Below are 21,951 nucleotides of genomic sequence, written 5' to 3' on the forward strand. Positions count from 1 at the left end.
TGAGCTGATGCAGAGTTTAGGGGCCCTGGATTGAGACTGAGAAACCAGGGTAAGGGGTGCCTCACTGAGGTATGGGGTTCGGGAGGGGGCCCTATACGCGGGATGAAACGGAAAGAGACGGTGGGGATTGCCTTTGGAGGTGGGCGAGGCCCTGCGTGCGCGCCCAGGTAAGCAGGTAAGAATGCAGCAGTCGCCAGGCCCAGGCCGCGGGCGAGTCCCGTCGGAGTGACTCAGCCCGTGCCAGGAAGGGGGAGTCGGCTCAGCTCTCCAGGGCTCCCGGACAGTAGCCGGATCCCGGCCGGCTCCTGGGACGCTAGGACAGGCCACCGCAGCGAGCAGCCAGGACTAGGGGACGGAAGCTTCTCTTCCCGTCACTCCCCACCTTCCTCCCGGCCGCAACCACCCCAGCCCATTTCTGCGACGCGGCCGCGGTGGCTAGAGCGCGGCCGGCGCCGTAGGGGCCATCCCAGTTCTGGCCCCGACGGCGGCCCGAGGACCTGCGAGCGCGGTAAGTAGTGACTATGGGGGAATGGGAGAGTCCAAAAAGCCGGGAATGGGACGCCCGGCTCCCTGCGTCCCAGCTCCCCACTTCCAGAACCGGCTGGAGCCGGGACTAGAAAAGGTACCCTGGCGCCGCCGCCGCCTTCCAATTTTCTCACCGGCCCTCCTGGTGGGGAGCCCAGACGCGGCTCCTAGGCGGCCCCCGCCCAGTCTGACCGAGACGCTGTCACCCCAGGGGGCCGCCCTATCCTGAGCATCATCCCACGGACCCGCCCAGCCCCACCTGGAGGGCCGAAGGCTCCAAGGTCTTCCCCATTCTCCAGGACCAGGTCCCGGGGTCGTGCTGAGGGTCCCTGAACCCTCTCGGACGGCCTGGCAGCAGCGCCCTCCTACCACCACGGCTCACCACCCGGAGGCGCAGCTCAGCTGGCCCGAGGCCCCCTCCCTCCCCTTTCTCCAGGAACCCTCATCTTAGAAGGCCTCGGATTCCACTCTGGATATCAAAGAAGGGCTGAATTTGGAGGACCTCTCTTTGCCACTAGAGTCGGTTTTCTGACACACATTCCCACGCACAGCTGGCAGGGGCAGGGGGTCGGGGATGCTCTGGGCTGCTGCGGCACAGGGGAGGCTGGTTGGTCACTAACCGGATTTCCCGGACACACAACCCTGGCAGCTTGGGCGGGTGGCCTGGGAGCCCAGATCCCGGTCCCCGGCTTAGGACTCCGGGTAGAGACTGAGGGGCATAAGGTGACTGAGGAACTTGATCGCGCCCATCTTTGGGGCAAAGAGATTTGGAGGCCGCAATTATTCAGACAGTTGCACGAAGTGGTTGAGGCTTCTCTGTTTCTCCTGATTTTCCAGAAACTTTTGCAGAGTTTGGACAGGCGAAGGAAAACGTGCAGCTCGCGGGGCTCCGGGCCTCGGGGGGCAGGGATTTGGGGAGACTGAGGAGCCGCTCCAGAAGCGCGGAGGAAGCGCGCCGAGCCGGCTTCCTGTGGGGGCTCGGGCCTCGGGCGCCCCGAGTACAAACGTGTCGGGCTCCCGGCTGGGCCGAGCCTGGCGCGGGGGAGGGGTCCCGCAGAGGGGCGATTGGGAAGGCGAGGAGGGGGCGGAGAGAGGGTGGGCCAGGGAAGAGGGGAGGGGAGAGGCGAGCAGGGGAGGAGCGAGGGGGCTGGAGAGAGAAGGAAGAAGGAAGGGGCGAACTGCGCGAGCAGGCGCCGTAAAGGGAAAAAGTGAGAGGGGAGGGGGCGCCGGGAGAGCACCCGGGAGCGAGCGGGCCCTGGGCGGGGGTGCCAAGAGCAGGCGCGGATGGCGGTCCCCGCGCGGGGATCCGGCTAGAAGAGAGCGTAGCGCGGCTCGAACGAGTGAGTGGACTGGGGAGGCGCGCGTCGTTGGGGGATGATCGCCCCCTGCCCGCCCCCGGCCTCGCCCGCTGAGCCCTGTTTTCCGCAGGTCCGGGGCCGATGTACCCGGTGAGCGGCCAGCGGTCCTCTCGCTGCGACGTGCCCCATGGAGTCCCCAGCGCAGCCCCGGGCCCAGGTAGGACCGGGAGTGGAGGACGAAGCTGGACAGGGGTGGGTGGCGGCTGAAGGGGCCAGTTATTAGTTCTCCTCCTCTGCCCCCAGACTCGGGGAGACGGCTCTGGGGAGCTTGGTGGGGATAGGGACGAAAAGTCTGGGTTTGGGGACTTGATCCAGGGAGAGTAGGGGGCTGGGCGGGGGAGGCAGGGCTCTGAACAGAGGTCGCGGCTCTGCCAAGTTGGCTCCAACTCCGCGCAACTCCCGACACCAGACACACACACACACACACACACACACACACACTCCGCGGTGTCTGTCTGTCCGTCTGGGATTTGTGTCTCGACCGTTTCTGCCCAGTGTAAATATTTATAGGGGCCTGGTGTGGAGGGAGGGGGCGTTGTCTGAGTCTTTCTCTCCTTCCCTTCCCCCAGTCCCACTAGAGCCGGGCGCTTCCCGAAAACTTTTGTCTGCCGCCAGCGGCTGCAGGACCCGGCCCCTCCCCTCTTTCTTGCCATCCCATCTCCCTCTCTTTCCTTCCCTCTCGTGCCGGCCAGTCCCCGCCGCCCCTGCCCTGTGCACACACGCGCACCCCCACCCCGTGTCTACAGCCCGAGTGAAGTGCCCCATCCCGTTCCTGGCGCCGTGTGTAACCCACCCGCGATTCCTGGGGGAGCCTCACAAGCCAAGGACAGTTTTTAACTCCCTGAGGGGGTTTGGGGTAGGGGCCTTGCGGGCTGTGTCCTCAGTCCCTTCCCCTCACTGGCCAGATGCCTAGTTGAAGCTCCTAAATGGAAGTCCGGGTCAGGGAGAAGTCAGGAACCACTGGGATGTGTTCAGGGCCAGGGGAACCGCGTGCAGGAGTGTGAACCCGGATTTTATAACTTGAATCTCCTCTAAGTCCTTGCCTTCCTCCCCCGCCCCCCAGCCCCATTCTCCCTTTGACTCTGAATAATGATGGTCTGCTCCTGAACCTCTGACGTGAACTCCCTGCCTTGCCTTGGACAAGCTCCCTCCCTTCTCTGGCCTCAGCCTCCACTTGCAGCCGCCCTCCTGGCCTGCCTGCCTGTTGGAGGAGGCCCCTCTGTGTTCCCCACCTACTTGGTACTGACGCCTAACTGTGGGGGTGGGAGGGTCCTCCAAACCAGAGTGAGGACAAGTGGAAGATGTCTGGCCAACAGCCAGCAAATAGATGAGACCAGTGTGTCTGCAGCCCATCTTGGCCTAGCCTCAAATTCCCTGCCGTCTCTGTGGGGCCCCTGCAATGGGGCCTTCTGCAGGATGAGTGCCTCCAAGAACTGGACTCCTTCAGCCCAGAGGGAGATCTGGGGGCAGGGCACTTGGAAGGGTCCTTCTCTGTGTCTGGGAACCTTCCCTGTTGGGGGGGGGGGTCCCTCCTGCCTCCTCCGTTCCTCAGCCTCCTGCTCTCCCTAGCTTTCTCCCTCCCCTGATCCATTTTCTCTGGTCTCCCTCCACCTTCCAAGATCTTCCTTGCTGAAGCCACTCTCAGCTCCAGTAGCAAGAGGAGAGAGCTAACCGGACAGAATTGGGGCCAAGGTGGGCAACTGGGAAGGTGAAGCCCCAGGCTGTAACTTGAGGCCCCCCAGCGCCCCAGCAGACCCCCTCCCCAGCCTGGGTTGGGCCAGACAATGCGGCTTTCATAACTCAAGGCTTTGCTCTGCCACCGCCTTGGGAGAATGAGCCTGCTGCCCAGGAAGCTGAAACCGCAGGAGACCCAGCCAAAACCCCATAGACGCCTGAATCCGAGACCAGAATCCCCCACGCTTTGCTCCCTGAGCGCTGACAGAACAGCAAGGCCACAGCGCTGCCCCCAGAGGCCCTACTGGCAGGACAGCCAGGGAACAAGTCAGCCCCTCCCTCAGCCGCCCCAGTGCAGACAGGGCACAAAGAGACTCAGGGCAAATCTGGTAGGGGCAGGTGGCCAAGCCCCTACACCTTTGGCTCTCCTAGCTGCCTCCTCCCCAGCCACCCCTGAGAGCCCCAGGAGCCTGGCTACCTAGCCCACAGGCACATTTCTGCCCAGCACTGGTGCGTCACATTCCTGTTCATGGTTCTAAATTGAATTTCCTGGGGAATTGGAGCCTTCAGACCTAAAATAAAACCAACTTGACCCAGCCTAATTGGCCAGCCCAGGCCCTATTTGGTTCTTAGCTTGGTGGCTTGGGACTGTGACCAATGGATTCACATTACCCATGTGTGCATCAAAGAAGTCCACCCTCTCTGACTTTCTTGGGGTTCAGGTCCAGATGCCACCCCTGTTCCTCAGCCCTCTCTCTCCTTCTCCTGACTGGGGCATTCTGAACTCCGGAAGGTACTCCCCAGTAGGCATTTGCTGAGTGCCCCTTGGGGATGCAGGATGAATATGGGCGCCACCCCCAGGGAGTGAGTTGAAAGGACTGTAGTCTGCTTGAGAAGCCAGGGCTTCACTAACAAGTTATTAACAAGAGGGGACACTGGAGCTAAGTCCTCAGCAACTGGGTCAGAGAACGCTTTCTAGAGGAAGAGGTGAAGTTTGAGCTTGGTCCACAAGGATGAGTTGGATTTGGAGAGTGGGAGAGGTAGGAGCTTCTGGTCAACAGAAACAATATAAGCATGGGTGGACTGGTCAGAATATCTGGTGACGGCCCAAGCCATGGAGAGGCCAGTCTGCCTGGAACACAGGATCCTGGTACATTGATAGATTGAATATGCAGACTGAGGCCTTGAATGCCAATCCAAGGAAAGACTGAAGTGTGAGGTTCCAGCCACCACTCTGACCATAGGAGGTTCTGGCCTTCTCTCTCCAGAGATCATCAGAGCTCCAAAGGGGAAGCCCAGATCCACAGTCCACAAGGACAATGACAAGGGCTACACTTAAAGCACCAGGCAGTGGAGCTCTGGAGCACGGGCCTTTGTCCACACCAGCCAAGGGTCTTCTGGCTGGAACTCCCATGGGCACTGTCCAGGCTTAAACGCATCCCACCTGAAAGAGGTCCCCCTACTCCCTGTTGGTCTAGGACCACCCCTCAACTTGGTGGATGGTGCCCAGGGAGGGCCCACAGAGTCCTTGCTGAGGGTGTGAGTCTCGGTCTTTCCTCTTGGGCTCATGGATTTACACATGACTCCCACTCCCTTCTGGGGCTGGCTGTCTTTCCAGAACTCCAGACATTTATTAGACTCTTATCCTATGTTAGGAATGAGAGTGCACTGAAGCAAAGGAGCTATTGCCTTTCCGTATCTCCCCTTTGTAGATAGCCACCCTTGAGAGGAGGGCTACAGGGCCGGGAGCTTCTGCTCAGAGATGCCACCAGCATTCATGGCACCAGGTACAGATTAGAAAAAGGTGCCCCCTTGGTCAGATGGAGCAGGGGTGCAGTTGGGTGAGCAGATGGCACCTACTAGGAAGACGAGGACTTCAGCCCCATCTACTCACTCCCTTGGCAGGCACCGTCGGCAGGTCATGAATTGCACATCCACACAGGGGCTTCCTTCGCCTTTGCAGACAACCCCCTTCCCTCCTGCCCACTCTACACTTCCACTTTCCGGAAGTTTCTCCCCTGAGATGTTCTCCCCTCTGTGGCTGGACAGCAGTGTCTCAGTTACAGAATGGAAACGTGGGCTCTTGGTGTCTCTGCCCCATCTGTTCCAAGCAGGAGCTGCTTCTCAGTCCCCACCTCGGGGTCTGGGCCACCAGGGCAGTGTCGCTGCTGCAGACCAGGTCCGCCTGCAGCTGCTTCTTCCTTTTCCTTCGGCTTCCCTGTCTCTGGACACTTGGCTCAGCTTCCTCTTCTGCTCTCAGGACTCATTTGCTGGGTCCCCTCTGCGGCCCCTCCTGGCTCCGGAGGTTCTCTGTCCCTCTGTGTGTCTCCAGGTCAGCATTACTGGACTTGGTTTTCTTTCCTTCCTCATTTTTCCTCCTTGGTCTAATGCCTGGTAGGCTTCCTGCAGGATGCGCCCCCTCAGGCCTTGGTCTGCACTCTGGAATTTCCTGTTCCCACCAGATCCAAGGTCACCAGCCCTGTAGGTGACTGTCAGGAGAGACTGCTCACAGAGTGGAGACACTTTGAGTAAGGAGGTTGGAGATGTGAACTCCAGGCTCCTTAAATCATCTTCCTCACCTTCTCTCCTCTCTTCTTTCATCTCTTAGCTCTGTCTCTCTCCCCCCTCCCATTTCCTCTCTGTGTCATTTGGAGATAGTTCATAGAGGACACCGTACCTCAGCCCCTCTCTGTTCTCTGCGATTGATTCCATTTCAGTTCAAGACTACCCTGTGTCTCTAACACTGCAGGGAGGAAGGGAAGCAGGGCAGGGAGCAGAAGTCCTGGCTCTCTCTATCTACCAGAGGACTCACAGTGTCACCCCAGGGAACCCTCGTGACCTCTGCAGGAAGCCTGGGAAGTGACCACAAGGCCTGTCATGCCCCAGCTATTCTGGGCTTCCTAGCCTCAACACCGCCCAGAGCATGTGGCAGCTCACTGGGGGTCTTGATTCCTGCTGCTCTTCTCAAAACTCCCCTTCTGTGCTACTGATTGGTCAAGACTAAGTGTGAGTATTGCCTGCCCCAGGAAGCCTGCTAGCCACACACACCCATCTGGGCTGGGGCCTGTCTTCTGTGCTTCTACTATTCTTCCAGATGCCCTACCGTCACTCTTGCACTTCTGTGTATGTAAGAGCCACCAGCCCACCCCACCCCTGACCGAGAACTCCAAGGCAATGAGCTGGTCTTTCTCACTTGGGTATACCCAGTACTCCTTATATTGCTGGGTGCCTCGTAGGTGCTTAATAAATGTTATACCATGCAGCACAGGTAGGAAGGAAGGAAGGAGGGGAGGAATGAATGAAAGGGGAAAGGTCAGAAGCCAAACTACTCATTTAAAGAAAAAGGAGGGAGAAAGGAAAGAGAGGAAGGGAAGGAGGGACCGAGGGAAGAGGAGTGGGGCTGTGGGTGAAAGGTTTGTGAACAACCCCCTAATGAGCATTTTCTTTCCTTCTTGAAACCCTGTGGCATGAGCATTAGGACAAAGTAGCCCCACTCTGATAACTTGCCAGGCTGGTAACTGGTGAATGCATGGCTCAGATCTTCCACTCCTCACTCAGGTCTTTCTGTCTCATTACACCATGTGGGAGAGTCAGGTCTCCCCGTTCAGGGCCCAGGGCCGTGGAAGATGCCTCTGGGGGCCAGGGTCCAGAGCTAGGCAGGCCCCTGGTTTCCTGAAAATTAGGACCATAAGCCTCTCTTTCCTTTGTCTTTTCTTTTTTTTTTTTCATTTTTGTGGAGAACAGGGTCTCACAATATTGCCCAGGTAGGTCTTGAACTCCTGGTTTTACAATTTTTTTTTGTCTTTTTTTTTTTCCCCTTTGAGCCTCCCTTTTTATGGCAACTTGGTCTTAGCCCTCAAGAGCCATATCTGAGCTGGTGTAGACCAGGCTCAAGGCTAGGAGAGGCTCCATCTGGCACCAGCGTCTCCACTTGCCTGCTCCCACTTGTCCAAATCCTCTGATCCTCCAAAAGCCATTTGATTTCTCAACAATCAACCCAGCTATGAGCGGGGCTCTCAACAGGCCCACAGAGCAGATGGAGTTGGAAGGAACCCACCCCTGCCTTCCTGGAGTCATGGGCCCCGGGAAGGCCTCCCAGCAAATAACTCCGCTGCCCTGCAGGAATCCCAGGAGCGCCAGCCCTGCCTCCCCCTTGCCCCAGCTCCTGTCTCCAGGCAAGGCATGTGGTTTTTCACTGGGCAGGTGAGAGCATGCCTGTTGGGCCTGCTGCCCTCTGTGCTTCCCATATGGGGCCTTGGGCGCCCATCCCCCTGACCGTGGGGGACCAGACCCCTTAGAACAAGGATTCTTAAGGGGTTTCTGAGGGTTACGGCCTCAGGGAACTGTGCTCTGGGCCGAGGGAGGCAGCTGGGCCCGAGGATCTTCCCCTCAACATGCTTCCAACTCCCCTCCCCCAGGCCTGCATGCCCAGGCCTCCACTGAGCCCTCTAATTATCTCCCTTCTCTCTTCTTTCAACTCTCAGATCTCTCTGCCTCTCTTTCCCCTGCCCCCTTCCTCTCTGTGTCATTTGGAGATAGTTCATAGAGGACACCATATGTCAGCCCCTCTCTGTTCTCTGTGATTGATTCCATTTCAAGACTACCCTGTGACTCTGTCTCTGCATGTGTCTCTTTCTGGGTCTCTCCATGGGGTGTGCACTCTCTGGGCTTCCCTACTGTTTCTTGTCATCTCCCCCTCTGTGTCATCCTGCCACCTTCCATGTCCCCCTCTGTGTCCCCATGCCTCTCCCCGTGTCTCCCTCTGTGTCCCCCTGCCTCTCCCCGTGTCCCTCTCTGTGTCACCCTGCCTCTCCCTGTGTCTCCCTCTGTGTCCCCCCTGCCTCTCCCCATGTCCCTCTCTGTGTCCCCCTGCCTCTCCCCATGTCCCTCTCTGTGTCACCCTCCGTCTCCCCGCGTCTCCCTCTGTGTTCCCCTGCCTCTCCCTGTGTTCCCCTCTGGGTCTCCCTGCCACTGTCCATGTCCCCCCATGTCCCCCTGCCTCTCCTCATGTCCCCCTGCCTCTCCTCATGTCCCCCTCCATGTCATCCTGCCTTTCCCCATGTCCCCTTCTGTGTGTCCCCCCCCCGTCCCCCTGCCTCTCCCTGTGCCCCTGTGGCCTCTGCATCTCTGAGCCTCTTGTTTCTGTGTCTCCTTGCTCCTTCTCTTTCCCCCAGCATGATATGTGGGGAGGGGACAGGTGGAAGGCCACCCTCTTGAGACCCCTGTCTTTCCAACTAACCGCATAGTCTGAGGTCTAATGAGAGGCCCAGGCTGCACCCTACACCCTTTCATTGGCACAGCCTAGGCCTGCCCACGACCCCTGGCTGAGTGCATGGAAGCTCAGACCCCTTTCTTCCTCCCTCCCTCACTACCCATCCCCCATTCCTTTTTTCCCCTGAGCCTAGGGGCCCTAGTCCTGCAGCCTAGGGAGCTGTGGGTTTGAAGGTGGCTCCATTTCTGCCTCTTGCCGCCCCTGCACAGAGCCACTGTAATTACATGTGGCTGCGGTTTACCTCTTCCCTGGCACTCTGACCAGCTTCTTGTCGCTCTTCTGACTGCAGCCCCTCCCTGCTCCTCACCCCCAGGTTCCTCTGACTCCTCTGCCATCATCCTCTCTGACCCAGTTTCTCCTGTGCCTCCCTCCGCGCTCTGTATCACACAGTGCTCCCTTCTCTATCGCCTCTGTCTCTGCCTCGTCTCTTATCTTTCTCTCCATCGCTGACTTTTGCACTATTGCTGTGTCTTGCTTCCATCCCAGGCTGTCTGTCACTGGATCACTGTGAATCTCTCTTCTGTACCCAATCTCCTGCAGGCCAATGCTCTATCTGTCTTTGCCTCTACCTCTCACTGTCCCTTTGATTCTCCCTGTCACTCTTGATGCCTGTCCCTATCTCTCTGTCACTGACCGTCCATCTGTTCTCCCCTGCACTGTTTCTGCCTCCTCTCCCCACTTCTCTTTATACTCTACCATCTCTGCCCCTCCCTACACCACATGCACACGTGCACACCCTCACGTGCATGCACACCCTTGCTCACTCCCAGGTTGTGGTTTGGGAGTTTTCTATTTTGGAGCCTGTTGCTGTTGTCAGATAGAGTAAGGACTGGGTAACTGGTGCAAACAGACGAAGAATGAGGGTTCAGTGGACATGGTGGGCTGTGGGGCGGGGCCCAGGGCTTGGCAAACAGGAGGGCCCCAGGAAAATGGACCTCAGTCATCTGCTTTTTTCCTAGCCCAGACCCTATCCCTCCTTCCTGGGCTGGAGGTAGTAACAGGATCCACTCACCCTGCGGAGGCAGCGCCAGAGGAGGGCTCTCTGGAGGAGGCGGCAACCCCCATGCCCCAAGGCAATGGCCCTGGGGTCCCCCAGGCATTGGACAGCACTGACCTCGATGTCCCCACAGAAGCTGTGACATGTGAGTCCTAGGGGACCAGGAGGTTGGATGGCAACATGTAGTGGTTGCACTAGGGAACTCAACACAAATGGGTTGGCAAAAATGGGTACACCCACTTGGCCAGGACCTTGAGGGTGGCAGCATGGCAGCAGAAAGGGGTAGGGCACTGTCACTGCACTGTCTGTCAAGGGGCAGACCTCCACAGCAAAGTGCCTAGGAAGCAGGAGTGTCAGCAGGCTCCAGGCAAAATGGCTCAGCGCAGAGAGCATGGGGCTGCCTGGAGAGAAGTACCCCCAGCCTCAGGAAGAGAGCTTTGGGGCTGCCGTGGGTCAGCGAGCCGGAGCCTGATGCAGCCCCATCCTTCTGGGAATCAAGGGTAAAAGGAAGAAGCCCCCAGTTGCTCTGTGGGGGCAAATAGAACAAAATTCAGCTCCATTCCCAGGCCTGGCTTGAGTTATCCAAGGAGGTCCTGGAAGGGAGAGAATTTTCCACCTTTACTCTCAAGAACAGGAGAAGCAACAGTTGGGATCATTTTTATAAACAGCAAGGATTTGTCCACATCTGTAGACATGCTTTAACTTCCCAGCTCTCTGTCCCTGATGGGCTCACTTGCTCGCCTAACCAGCCTATAGTGAGGCAGCAGGATGGCTACTGCCAAGCTCATTTTACAGACGAGGGAACAGGCACAGAGAACCACCCACCCTGGTCCCAAGCTGGGAAACTCAGGTCTCCCAGCCCAGCACTCTTCCCAGTGCCTGCCTGCATGCCCCGCTGGCATGGCCAGGCGGGCAGCCTCCTCTAGCCAGGGCATCTGGGGCTAAGTTGGACTCCCTGGAAGTCAGGGTTACTATCCTGCTAGTGCGTGGCCCTTGGTCTCCTCCAGCACACCCACCAGCAGAATTGAAAGAGCTCAGTGCCATGGCTATGGAGGAGGGGGCCTGGTGGGAATGGGACAGACGCTCCTGTGTCTGTGAGCCCTGAGTGTTTGCTCTGTGACTCAGCCCCCACGGCCGCCCCCATGGCCATGGCCACAGGCAAGCTCTGTGTCTGTCCACATCTCCCAGATCCCTCAGCTCACCACACACTCCCGCCCTCTGGTCATGGCACCCATGTTTAGGCAACAGGGCAAGGGGCACCGAAGCTGGCCAAGGACTCGGCCCAGTCACCCTGTGTGGGGCCAGAAGGTGGGGGCCGGATGATTCAGGCTGACCACTTCCCAGAGCTTTACCCCTGTTTACCCAGATGCAGGCACCAGCCACACCTCTTGCTGGAGGCTCCCAGCATGGAGCCTCTCCAGAACCCTGGCTCCCACCCTTCCCCTGACCCCCAATCTTGTCCTCAGCTCCTTTCTCCCAATCTTCGTACCCTCCCTGATCCACTTCCCAGCTGCGGGACTTCTGGCAAGCTTTCTCATCTGTGAAATGGGGCCAATAGTAGATCTCTTGTGATGCGTAAAGGAGCTGCTCCACTTAAAGCTGGCAGCACTGTGCCTGGGACATAATACCTGCCCAAAACACACACACCACCAGTCATGAGGGTAGTGACTGTCGTGACAGTAGCAGCTGATTCCTCGGTCACTTGTCTCCCAGCCTCTGCCCCCCTGCTGGCCTCTGCCCTCTGAGCCCAGCTCTTAATCTCTAAGCTCGTCCCATATCTGACACTTGCTAGCTCTGTGACCTTGGGCAACTTATTGTACCTCTACCTCTCTGGGACTCAGTTTCCTCATCAGTAAAAGAAGGCTAGCGATACCAAGGGGATCCGTGAGCAGCAAGTACTTAGAAGGGCTGGTGTGCGGGAAGCACTCGGTGTGTGATGTTGTTACTGCTGCCCTCACTGGAAGACCTGGCCTCCTCGGCCAAGGGAGGCATCGAGGCTACCCTCCCCTCTCCTTGGGCTCCAGAGCCCCCAAGACATCTCCCTCCTACACAACTCGCATACACAGGCCAGGCCTGGAAGGAGATGGGGATCCAGGCTCCAGCTCCTGAGGGACTGAAGTGCCCTAAATTTCCAGAGGGTCCTTGGGGCCACAGGGTCCTGCCCAGGAGTCAGGAGTCCTGCCCAGCTGAGGAGTCCCAGAGCTCTCAGTGACCCTTCTTCAGTCCCTCCCTACTCCCTGCACCGTACACACCTCCTCTTATCTCTTGAGAATATAACTGAGCCAGCCAGTTCTCATCCAGAACTGAACATCCCTGAGTCAGGTGCAGGAAGGAACTCGGTGCTTAGGGGATCTCCAGGGTCACCTTGCCTGCACCCCATTGATCAAGCTGAAGTTTGGTCCCTCAGCCTGCAGTGGGGACCCAGGGCTCCTGGCTTTGGGGGTCTCCCCACTGTCCTTCCTCTTGCCGCCTTCCCTCCCTCCTCTCCCAGACCCCAAGGCCCCTCCCCAAACTCTGCCAGCTGCCCACAGAGGCAGGATGGGGCTGGGGATTCAGAGGGCAGAGGTTCGAGTTAAGGCATCAGGAGGAAGGGACAGGAGGTAGAGGGGCTGCAGTGAGGTGCCCCTGGATTCCAGGGCCAGGCGTTCATCTCCGAACAGAGGTTTCCAATAAATCACCCAGTGCGCCAAAGGCAATGACAGCTGGGGGCTTGGCAGAAGCCACGGTTAACTGCTTCACTGCTATCCTCCCTACCCCAGCCAAACCACCCCTCTTCCCCAACACCGCCACTGCCACCACTCTGCCAAAACCTCAGGATGACAAGAGCAGGAGAATAGACTTTGTGCGAGGAACAAAGGAGAAGTCCAGGGCTCTGAACACTCCCCTTGTACATCTGTCATTTCTGGACTGAGCACTGAACTTCGAGTCAGGAGCTAGGGCCAACTCAATTTCATGGCATGGCTCCGGACTAGTCATTTCTTCCCTCTGGGCCTTAGTTTCCCCATCTGCAGGATATAGGTATGGCTGGGTGCTTTGGGGTGTTATGAAAGAATGAAGCAGGCAGGATTTGAGCACAGCTCTGGGGCTGAATGACCCCTGCCCTTTTCCCATCAGCCTTTCTCTTTATCTCTCCAGGTCAGCCTCAGGGGAACCCCTTGGGCTGCACCCCACTACTGCCGAATGGCTCTGGCCACCCCTCAGAGCTGGGCAGCACCAGACGGGCAGGGAACGGTGCCCTGAGTGGCCCCAAGGCCCATCGGAAGTTGCAGACACACCCATCTCTCGCCAGCCAGGGCAGCAAGAAGAGTAAGAGCAGCACCAAATCCACCGCCTCCCAGATCCCCCTCCAGGCACAGGAAGGTAAGCACCCCATCCCATCTCTCCCTGGGAGAGGCCTCCAAAGCCAGGTTTCTGAAAGCAGGACCCAGGGGCCTGCAGGAGCACCCTCACCAGGCTGCTGCTTAGAAATGCAGGATCTCAACCTCCTTCCAAGCCTGCTGGATTGGACTCTGGTGGGGCTTAACAAGCCCTGCAGGGAACCTGACGCATGATCAAATCATAGAACCTTGAAAAGTGCACCTGCTGGGTAAACTGACGCATACCTACCTCCTCAAGCCCGCCCCCACCCCCCCACCCCTCCCATCCTTGCTTTCCCAGAATTGCTGTAACAAGCAACAGAGCCACCTAGGTTAATCCATCTTAAGCCCCTCTGTTTCTGGAAACAGAAATTTTCTCTCTAGGGAGGAAGAAAAAAACATATAGCAGAACAAAATGGTGCCGGGGCAGGGCTGCAAGGTGCAGTGGGAGGTCAGAGGATCCAGACTCCAGACAGCTGTTGTGCCTGCAACACAAAGATCTCCGCAGGGCTGCAGGGCAGCCAGCCCCCTCCTCACCAGCCATCAGGTGAACATGGCTTACAGCTGCCTGAGCTCAGTGATGGCCTGACCTTCACCCCAGAATGTTCCAGTGGTTCCTGTCTGTGTGGAGGGACACTGGCCTGGGCATCTGCAAATGAATTCAGTTTACACATTCGCACATAACATGCTTAGAAAGCTTCCCACTTTGCAGAGCAAATTCTGCCCAACAGTTTTTTTGTTTTTGTTTTTGTTTTTTTTTCTGAGACAGAATCTTGCTCTGTCACCCAGACTGGAGTGCAGTGGCGCAGTCTCAGCTCACTGCAACCTCCGCCTCCTGGGTTCAAGTGATTCTTCTGCCTCGGCCTCCCAAGTGTGTACCACCACGTGTACCACCATGCCCTGCTAATTTTTGTATTTTTAGTAGAGATAGGGTTTCACCGTGTTGGTCGGGCTGGTCTCAAACTCCTGACCTTGTGATCCACCCGCCTCTGCCTTCCAAAGTGCTGGGATTACAGGCATGAGCCACTTTGCCCAGCCCCATAGTCTTAGTTATGAAGGAGCCATTTATTCATGTAAAATGCCCTGGCTGGGCGTGGTGGCTCCGGCCTGTAATCCCAGCACTTTGGGAGGCTGAGGAGGGTGGATCACCTGAGGTCAGGAATTCGAGACCAGCTTGGCCAACATGATGAAACCCTGTCTCTACTGAAAATACAAAAAATTAGCCAGGCATCGAGGGGGACCCTTATAATCCCAGCTACTCGGGCAGCTGAGACACAAGAATCGCTTGAACTCAGGAGGCAGAGGTTGCAGTGAGCCAAGTTTACACCATTGCACCCCAATCTGGGCAACAAGAGTGAAACTTCATCTCAAAGCAAAATAAAATGAAATGTCCTAGGTACCTGCTGTGTGCTGGATACCTGGTTCATGCCGTCATAAAGCTCTTATGAGAGACACAGGTAATCGCCATAAGAGGTGATAAGTGCAGTGATAAAGTCACAAAGAGGATTATGTGAACGCAGGAGGACACTCTCACCAGCCCAGAAATCTGGGAAGGCTTGGAGGCAATGTCTGAGCATGCCTTAAAAGATGAGAAGGAGGTTCCAGCCAGGAGAGCACAGAGGTGATTAATGGCCAGTATGGCCGGAGGGTGAAGTGCCAAAGGTGAGACTCCTGGGAGGCAGGGGTCCTGGGAGGTCCTTACCAACCAGGCAGTGAAGCTAGACTATCTGGAGAGCAGTAGGGCGCCCCTGAAGGGTTTTTAACAAGGTGGTGACCTCATCCAATTTACATTTGAAGAGAACTACCCTATCCAGTTTGAAGAGAGGTAGCCAGACCCTAGTCCCTCCACACAGGAATGCAGGAGAACAGGGTTAGACCCTCCTCCCTCCTCTCTACAGTGAGTCTCCCAGGGGGCCCCTGGCCAGAACTGCATGCTCTGCCCCATGGCCTGGCCCCAACACATGGAGCACTGCAGGACAGAGGCTCTAGAGCCAGCAGCCTGGACTCAAGTCCCAGCTCCAGCACCTCCAAGCTGGTGCCCAGCGCAGCTTCATGCATTTCTGTTCACTCAGCACCCCTATGTGCCAGGCGCTGCTCTAGGGACTTGTAATCTGTCAGGGAACAAAATGGGCAAAGGTACCTGCCCTGCTGGAGCTTACACATCCAGTAGGAGGAGATGACAATGAACGTGAGGAAACCGTGTAGTACAGTGGGAGGCGATGGCCGCTAGGGGAAGCAGGCAGCCAGGTAGGGCCAGGCAGGGAGAGCGAGGCGGAGCCAGCCAGTTGCAGTATTGAAGCCAGTGGTGCAAGACCTCCACGAGAGGTGGCATTTGGGCAAAGCAGGAGATGAGGGAGTCAGCCAAGCATGTGCCTGTGGCAAGACTGCTCCAGGCAGAGGCCAAGGAGCAGCCAGGAGGCCAACGTGCTGGAGCAGAGTGATCCGGAGGAGAGAAGTGGGAGAAGAGAACTAAGAGGGCACAGGGACCAGACCACAGGGGGCCTCAGGGGCCACTGCGAGGACTTCAGCTTCTATCACAAGTGACATGTGAACCATGGGAGCGGTCTGAGCAGAGGAGGGCCAGGATCCAACAGACGTTTCTAAAGGATCCCTCTGGTCACAGTGTGAAGTGGAGATGCTTCAGGGGCAGTGGGTAAAGCCAGGGATTGGGGAGACCAGTGAGGAGGCTGTTGAAGGTGTCCAGGTGAGAGATGAGCCAGGTGGTAGGATTCTGGGTGTAGACTTAGCTTCTCTCTATTTTTTTTTTTTGAGACAGAGTCTCTCTCTCGTTGCCCAGTCTGAAGTGCAATGGTGCGATCTCAGCTCACTGCAGCCTCTACCTTGGGTTCAAGTGAGTCTCCTGCCTCAGCCTCCCGAGTAGCTGGGATTACAGGCGTGCACCACCAAACCCGGCTAAATTTTTTGTATTTTTAGTAAAGGTGGAGTTTCGCCATGTTGGCCAGGCTGCTCTTGAACTCCTGACCTCAGGTGATCCACCCACCTCGGCCTCCCAAAGTGCTGGGATCAGGCATGAGCCACCGGGCCCAGCTGACTTAACTTCTCTTAACCTCAGTCTCTTCATCTGTGGAGTGGGGCTAGGGATAGCCCCTGCCTCATAGAGTCGTCGTTGGAGGTCTAAACGAATGTAATTCATGCAGAGCACTCAGAATAGTGCCTAGAACAAGTATCACTCCATATGTTGGTTAAATAAGCAAACTGAGGCTGGCTAAGAGCAAGGATGATCCAGGCTGCCTGGGCTAGATCCTGCTCTGATGTGCCCAATTGTGTGTGCCTCGGGGTCATCACCTAGGGGACAGACGTGTGAGCTTCATGTGCGCCAGGAGCTTGGCATGGGCAGGTGCATGGTGAGCACTCAGCATCCCTGCCGCTGCTACTGCTGCTGGGCCCCCACGCCCCTGGCTGTTTCACACATGCTCACCCCTCCCCGTCTCCACCGCCCACCCCGCAGACTGCTGTGTCCACTGCATCCTGTCCTGCCTCTTCTGCGAGTTCCTGACGCTGTGCAACATCGTCCTGGACTGTGCCACCTGCGGCTCCTGCAGCTCAGAGGACTCGTGCCTCTGCTGCTGCTGCTGCGGCTCCGGCGAGTGTGCTGACTGCGACCTGCCCTGCGACCTGGACTGTGGCATCCTGGATGCCTGCTGCGAGTCTGCGGACTGCCTGGAGATCTGCATGGAGTGTTGTGGTCTCTGCTTCTCCTCCTGAGCCTCTGTCTGGGACTGGGCCAGCCGGGCACCCCTGCAGATTCCAGCAGGGTCCTCCTGAGTGGGGCCAGGCCTAGGACTGTCACACAAGGCTTGAGAAGGCCCCCTGTCCCTGGTCCTCTTTCACCCACCCATGTCCTCTCAGAACCCCAACTTTGAAAATGGAGGGGGCGTGCTCAGAGGGGCTGTTTCAGCCGTGGGTGGTGGGCCCACGGCATAGAAGCCTGAACTCTTTACTGGGTTACCAGGGACACACATCATTCGAAGACCTGGTGGGACAGCCTAGGGGCAGGGCTGGGGTGGGGGCTGCAGGGGGCCAGCCAGGGCTGCGGAACACTGTGAAAGTTACCTGGGGAGGATGGGTTGGTGGGGCCATGGCTCTCTACCTCTCCCTGCTCCTGGTGCCTGCCTCTCTCCACCACCTCGGGCTTAGAGGACAGCAAATGTGAAAAGAGACACCCCACCCGCCCTCAGCCAGCCCTCTCCAGTGTCCTATCCTAGGCTTTTGTGGGGGCCTAACACATGCAGTGACTCTGGAAAGCAGGGCTAGGCAAGGCCTTTGGGTAGGGTGGGAGGGGGAACAGTATGGAAAAGACTGGAAGGGGAAAGGGAGGGAAGGGAGGGAAGGTCTGTTCTATTTGTTGCTGTAACTAAAGATATTTGTCCATCTCAGATTTCCTCAGGACTCATGACTAATTTCTATGGGCCATGACTCTCAAAAGCAAACGCTCCTACCACCCCTAAAAAGCACCCATATGGATGAGGCTGCCCTGCCCTCTGGGGGCCCTGCCTCTTCTGCTTTTCTTACCCCAGAAACTGCCCTGCCCTTCATGTTCCCCTCCCTTCTTCACATTTCCCTCTAAGGGAAGAAGGTAAGTGGGGTATCCTCTCCCACCATTATTTCCCTTTTCCTACCAAAGGGGAGGGGAAGCCCGGAGAGGGAAGAGTTAACCTTGGCATGGAATTAATTAACAGCAGATGTGTTTGGGTTTTGATTAATTAATCTCCTGCTGACTCCAGCTTCTCCAGCTCTTCCTCATGAAGTCGTTCCAAGGCGTAGGTGACGCCCATGTTGGTACCAGAGGGGTGCCCAGGAGGGGGCCAGTTCCAGGCCCGGGGCACCCCAGGCTTGCCCCTGGGCTTCAGTGGGGGCCCGGTTGGGGTTACACATGCAGCCTCAGGCATCCCCCCATTGCCAGGGGTCTGAGAAAGAAGGAAGCTGTGTCAGGACTGCAGGGGCCTCCAAGGCCATCTGTGGGGCGGCCTTGGTATGCAGAGGGAGGAACCTGAGAAGCGATGGCAGCTGTGAGGACTGCAGGGCTGCACTGGGGGCAGCTGGACCAGCACCCCCACCACACACATCCTGCACCTGAGGAGAGGTCCAGGGGGCATGAGAGGCTCTCAGACGGTTAGGGTGACTTGGAGAAGACAGCTGATGAAGGCTTGAGAGGGGACCGCAAGGGTAGTGGTAGGCACTGCTTCCAGGAATGAAGGCTTGGAGTGGTTCCGAGGGGTTCTGGAAGGAAGTGCGGGGTGACTGGGGGAAAGGGCCAGATGAAATTCAAACGCTCTTAAGGAATGTCATAGGAGAGAGCAGCCCATGGCCTTAGGAGTAGGTTTCATTGCAGCAGGAGGAGGAGGTTCTAAGTCACAGCGAGAGAACTAACCCCCGCTCCTCCCCATTCCACCCCCACTCACACAGGGCTCACTTCACCAGCTTCAGGGTTTTCTGACCTCTGAGAGCACACAAGAAATTCAGGACACAGGAAGGGAACTGCCGGGGGTCTCACTATCAAGCCAGTAGAGGGCCCCAGAGGCACCCCCAGTACTCATGTATCTCTGTGTGTATTTGTATGTTTTTTAGTTATTGCACGCCCAAGGTACAAAAGGTTTGAAAGTCTAATCTGGGCACACACAAGCATTTACATGTACGTGTTTTCTTTTTTTACAAAAATATGAGGATCCCGTACACACTGTCCTGGACCCTGTTTCTCCCACCTGACCATGTACTGGGGAGCTTCCTTCCCAGCACACGGAGAGCTGCCTGAATCTCCTGGATGGATGCGCCATCGTTCGGGGACCCAGCCCTGCGTAGTCAGCGCTCAAGTACTTTGTTACAAGGGTGAGCGAACACACCCTTCTGCATGAATGAGCTATATCGGCAGAATGTTGGTGAACGTTGGATTGCTGGGCCTGCCATTGACAGGACTGCCCAGCTGTCCTCTGTGAGGGTGTACCAGCCTCGGCTCACTCGGCCTGGGGGGCGTCCACTTCTCCCACGGCCCTGCAGAGACAATGGTGAGAGAGTTTAGAATTCAGTCCTCGAGGCTGGGGTCTGAGGGATGTTAGGGAGGCCAGCTCAGGGGTGAAGGGGCTTCTGACCAGCTGAATACTGGTCCAGGTAGGCAGGAAGACCTGCTCCTGGCCCTTCCCGCTCCGCAAGGCTGTGGCAGGAAGAGGCGCCGCTGCAATCCAAACAGCCATTTCCTGCTGCAGGCTCCAGGCTGTTTTCTTTTGGACAGTGGCTGAAACCCTAGAGGCTGAGCCGGGTCGGGGTGGGACTGGGGAATAATTTAGCCAGCCCCCTAAAACATACACACACACACACACACACACACATGCACGCACGCACACACACTCACTGCAAACACACCCACTTCACGCCTATTGCACCCACATACACTCACACAGCCTCTCCGTACAGTCACACTCTAACATTCCATAGGCTCATGCATTCCACACCCGCACCACACACACACCACATCTGCACACACACAGACACACACTCACACACTGCCCATTTCAGAGCCTGCAGCTGCCGCCACCCCAGGCCAGCCTGAGACTGGGCTGCGAAGACCCATGTCGGCCCATTCCCCCTTCATCCCACACCTGCCATGCCTTCCTCACCTCCCCGTCTTTGCCCAGGTGCCCTCATCCCTGCCATGCAGCAAATAGCATTCATCTAGAGGCTGCCCACCCCCAACCAGGGCAAGCCCTGGCTCTGGATCCGTCCCTCTCCTCATGGCCCACCACAGGCTCCCAGGCTCTGCTTTCCAGTGGCTGGGCTGAGCCAGATGACAGTTCTAGGCCTGGCTGTGCTGTGGGCCGCCAGGAAGGGGCCCTTTCTTCCCCAGGCCTTAGTTCCCAGTGTGTACAATGGAAGAGCAGGGAGACTGCAGCCGTAATGGTGGCCACAGTGTCCAGGGAACACCTGCCTCTCTCTGGTCTTTTATCGCTAGAGCAGCTGATCGGCCCGCTTTTGTCTGGGAGCTGTCTTAAGAGGCCACCCCCATCCCTGTTGATTTAGCCTGTTGTCTAAACCAGAGCAAGCACCCTCTGCTTGTGGGATAAAAGGTGGTGAGGCCAAGTTAAGCCGACCCTGGCCAGTGCTGTCCATGACCACTCAGTGATCTTGCACGCCAAACCTAAGAGAGGTGGCCCCACGGCAGAGCAAGAAGCTGAGCCAGGAGCTGGTTTGTGAGGGGAGGGCAATCAGCTGGGGCCTCTGCCTCCAAAGTCTCCATCAGCTTCTCCCTGAATTTGGAACTTGAACTGGCCTGGCCTCCTCACACCCAGCACAGGGCCAGCTGAGCTTCAGGCCCCGTGGCCTCTGTGGCTCCAGAGCTGCCAGGACGGAACACCGTTAAGCAGCTCTGACACTGGGCAGAGCAGGTCCACCCCACCCCATGCCTCACCCCCAATAGCTTCACCTGTTCCCCAGGGAGATGGTCCAGTTGTGGGGGCCAGGGCTGGTCCCTGAGGTTTTCAGGGCGACTGCTGCACACACTCCCAGGGCTGAGCAGGGGGCAGCGGGACTCTGCTTGCTGATCAAGCTGAGAAAATAGCACAGCCGTCCTTGGGACTGGCCCTGGGCAAAGAGAGGTGAGGGAGAAGCAGGGACAGGAGGCTCAGGCCGCAGTGGGGAAGCAGCGGGTCGTGGGGACAGAGCTCACAGACTTGGTCCCCTGTCATCGCTGTCAGATGATCCTCTCTTCACTCTGACTTTCCTAGGCTGGTGGAGTCATGTGGTATGGGATAGACTCTCAGTCACAGCCCTCTTATCACCCCAGCTGGCCCCTCATCTTTCACCTCCTCTGGAGAAAAGCTGCCTCCCAGCCCTTCCTTGCCTTTCACCTGGTTTCACCACTTTTCCTCTGGCCGTAGCCACCTCCCCATTCACATCCCTGCCATCTCTGAGTCTGCTTCTTTCTGGGTGCTGGGCACATTTCCTCCTACTGCAGACAGATACGGGTGGAGTGGGAAGGGGTAGACACACTGTCTACCTGGCACAGTCTCAGTTCTACCCCCTTGGGGCCACATAGCAAAGGCCAGGGAAGCACTCTGATTGGCCCTGCACACACAACAGACTCATCCCTGAGCCAATCACGTTGCCAGGGGGACAAAGGGCTGCAGCTGGCCAGGCCTCATCGTGGGCTGCCTCTGTGGCCTGGGGGGTGGGCTACTTGGCCACCCCTCCAGACCCTTAGAGAATCAAGGAAGGGAAGCCTCCCAAAGAGGTAGGGGTGGTGTGACTAAAACAGGGGTGAAGCTAACAGATTAAAACAACAGAAGTCACTGTGGGGTCAGATAAGCATGGGTGGTCCAGAGAAGTCCCTGACTAGGGGAGACCCGGCTGGAAACTCCAAGGTGTCAAGTGCAGCTCAGCACATTTGGCTGAAGAACAGAAGGTAAGAATGGCCTTCAAATACCTGCATCTTGGGGAGGAGAGTGAGGCTTATTTTCAGTCTCCAGCAGGTAGGGGTAAGACTGAGAAGCAGACGTCACAGACATTCCCAGCTCCAGGAACGAGAGAACACTCTGCTAGCAAGAACTCCCCCGGGGAGGATGGACCACCACAGCGGGGGGCAGGGTGGGGTCGTCCCTGTTCCAAAGACTGTTCTGGGGGAGCAGGTGTAGATTAGGTCCCTGCCCAGGTATTGGCAGGGTGGCAGAAAGGACAGATGGTGGAGAATTTTTACAGGTGCCCCCACAATTCCTTCTAACTCATACCTTCCATAGCTAACAATATTGACTGAGGCCATCT

General features: G+C 57.4%; 1 protein-coding gene across 19 annotated transcripts; it reads left to right on the plus strand.

Annotated features, from left to right (window-relative positions):
* Nucleotides 1-251: 251 nt before the first annotated feature.
* On the plus strand, nucleotides 252-17,579 carry MDFI (MyoD family inhibitor). Of its 19 annotated transcripts, none has more exons than XM_035295602.3 (6): nucleotides 252-508; nucleotides 1,954-2,040; nucleotides 9,789-9,971; nucleotides 12,962-13,186; nucleotides 13,567-13,729; nucleotides 16,652-17,579. In XM_035295602.3, the coding sequence occupies exons 2-6, from the start codon at nucleotides 1,965-1,967 to the stop codon at nucleotides 16,797-16,799; spliced, it is 795 nt and encodes a 264-aa protein (XP_035151493.2). In that variant the 5' UTR covers nucleotides 252-508; nucleotides 1,954-1,964; the 3' UTR covers nucleotides 16,800-17,579. The 19 variants fall into 19 exon arrangements, with proteins under 19 accessions (XP_035151493.2, XP_078226799.1, XP_078226802.1 ...); XM_078370673.1 differs by having other exon boundaries at nucleotides 9,794-9,971; XM_078370671.1 differs by lacking the exon at nucleotides 252-508 and adding an exon at nucleotides 816-1,044.
* The last annotated feature ends 4,372 nt before the right edge of the window (nucleotides 17,580-21,951 follow it).

Source organism: Callithrix jacchus, chromosome 4 (assembly GCF_049354715.1).
Source record: "Callithrix jacchus isolate 240 chromosome 4, calJac240_pri, whole genome shotgun sequence".
Lineage (NCBI taxonomy): Eukaryota > Metazoa > Chordata > Mammalia > Primates > Cebidae > Callithrix > Callithrix jacchus.

Coding starts and splice junctions, on each gene's coding strand:
- MDFI (XM_035295602.3), top strand. CDS start 1,965: ATGTACCCGGTGAGCGGCCAGCGGTCCTCTCGCTGCGACGTGCCCCAT. Junction 2,041..9,788: donor CAGCGCAGCCCCGGGCCCAG/GTAGGACCGGGA, acceptor CTTTTTTCCTAG/CCCAGACCCTATCCCTCCTT. Junction 13,730..16,651: donor CCCTCCTCACCAGCCATCAG/GTGAACATGGCT, acceptor CCCACCCCGCAG/ACTGCTGTGTCCACTGCATC.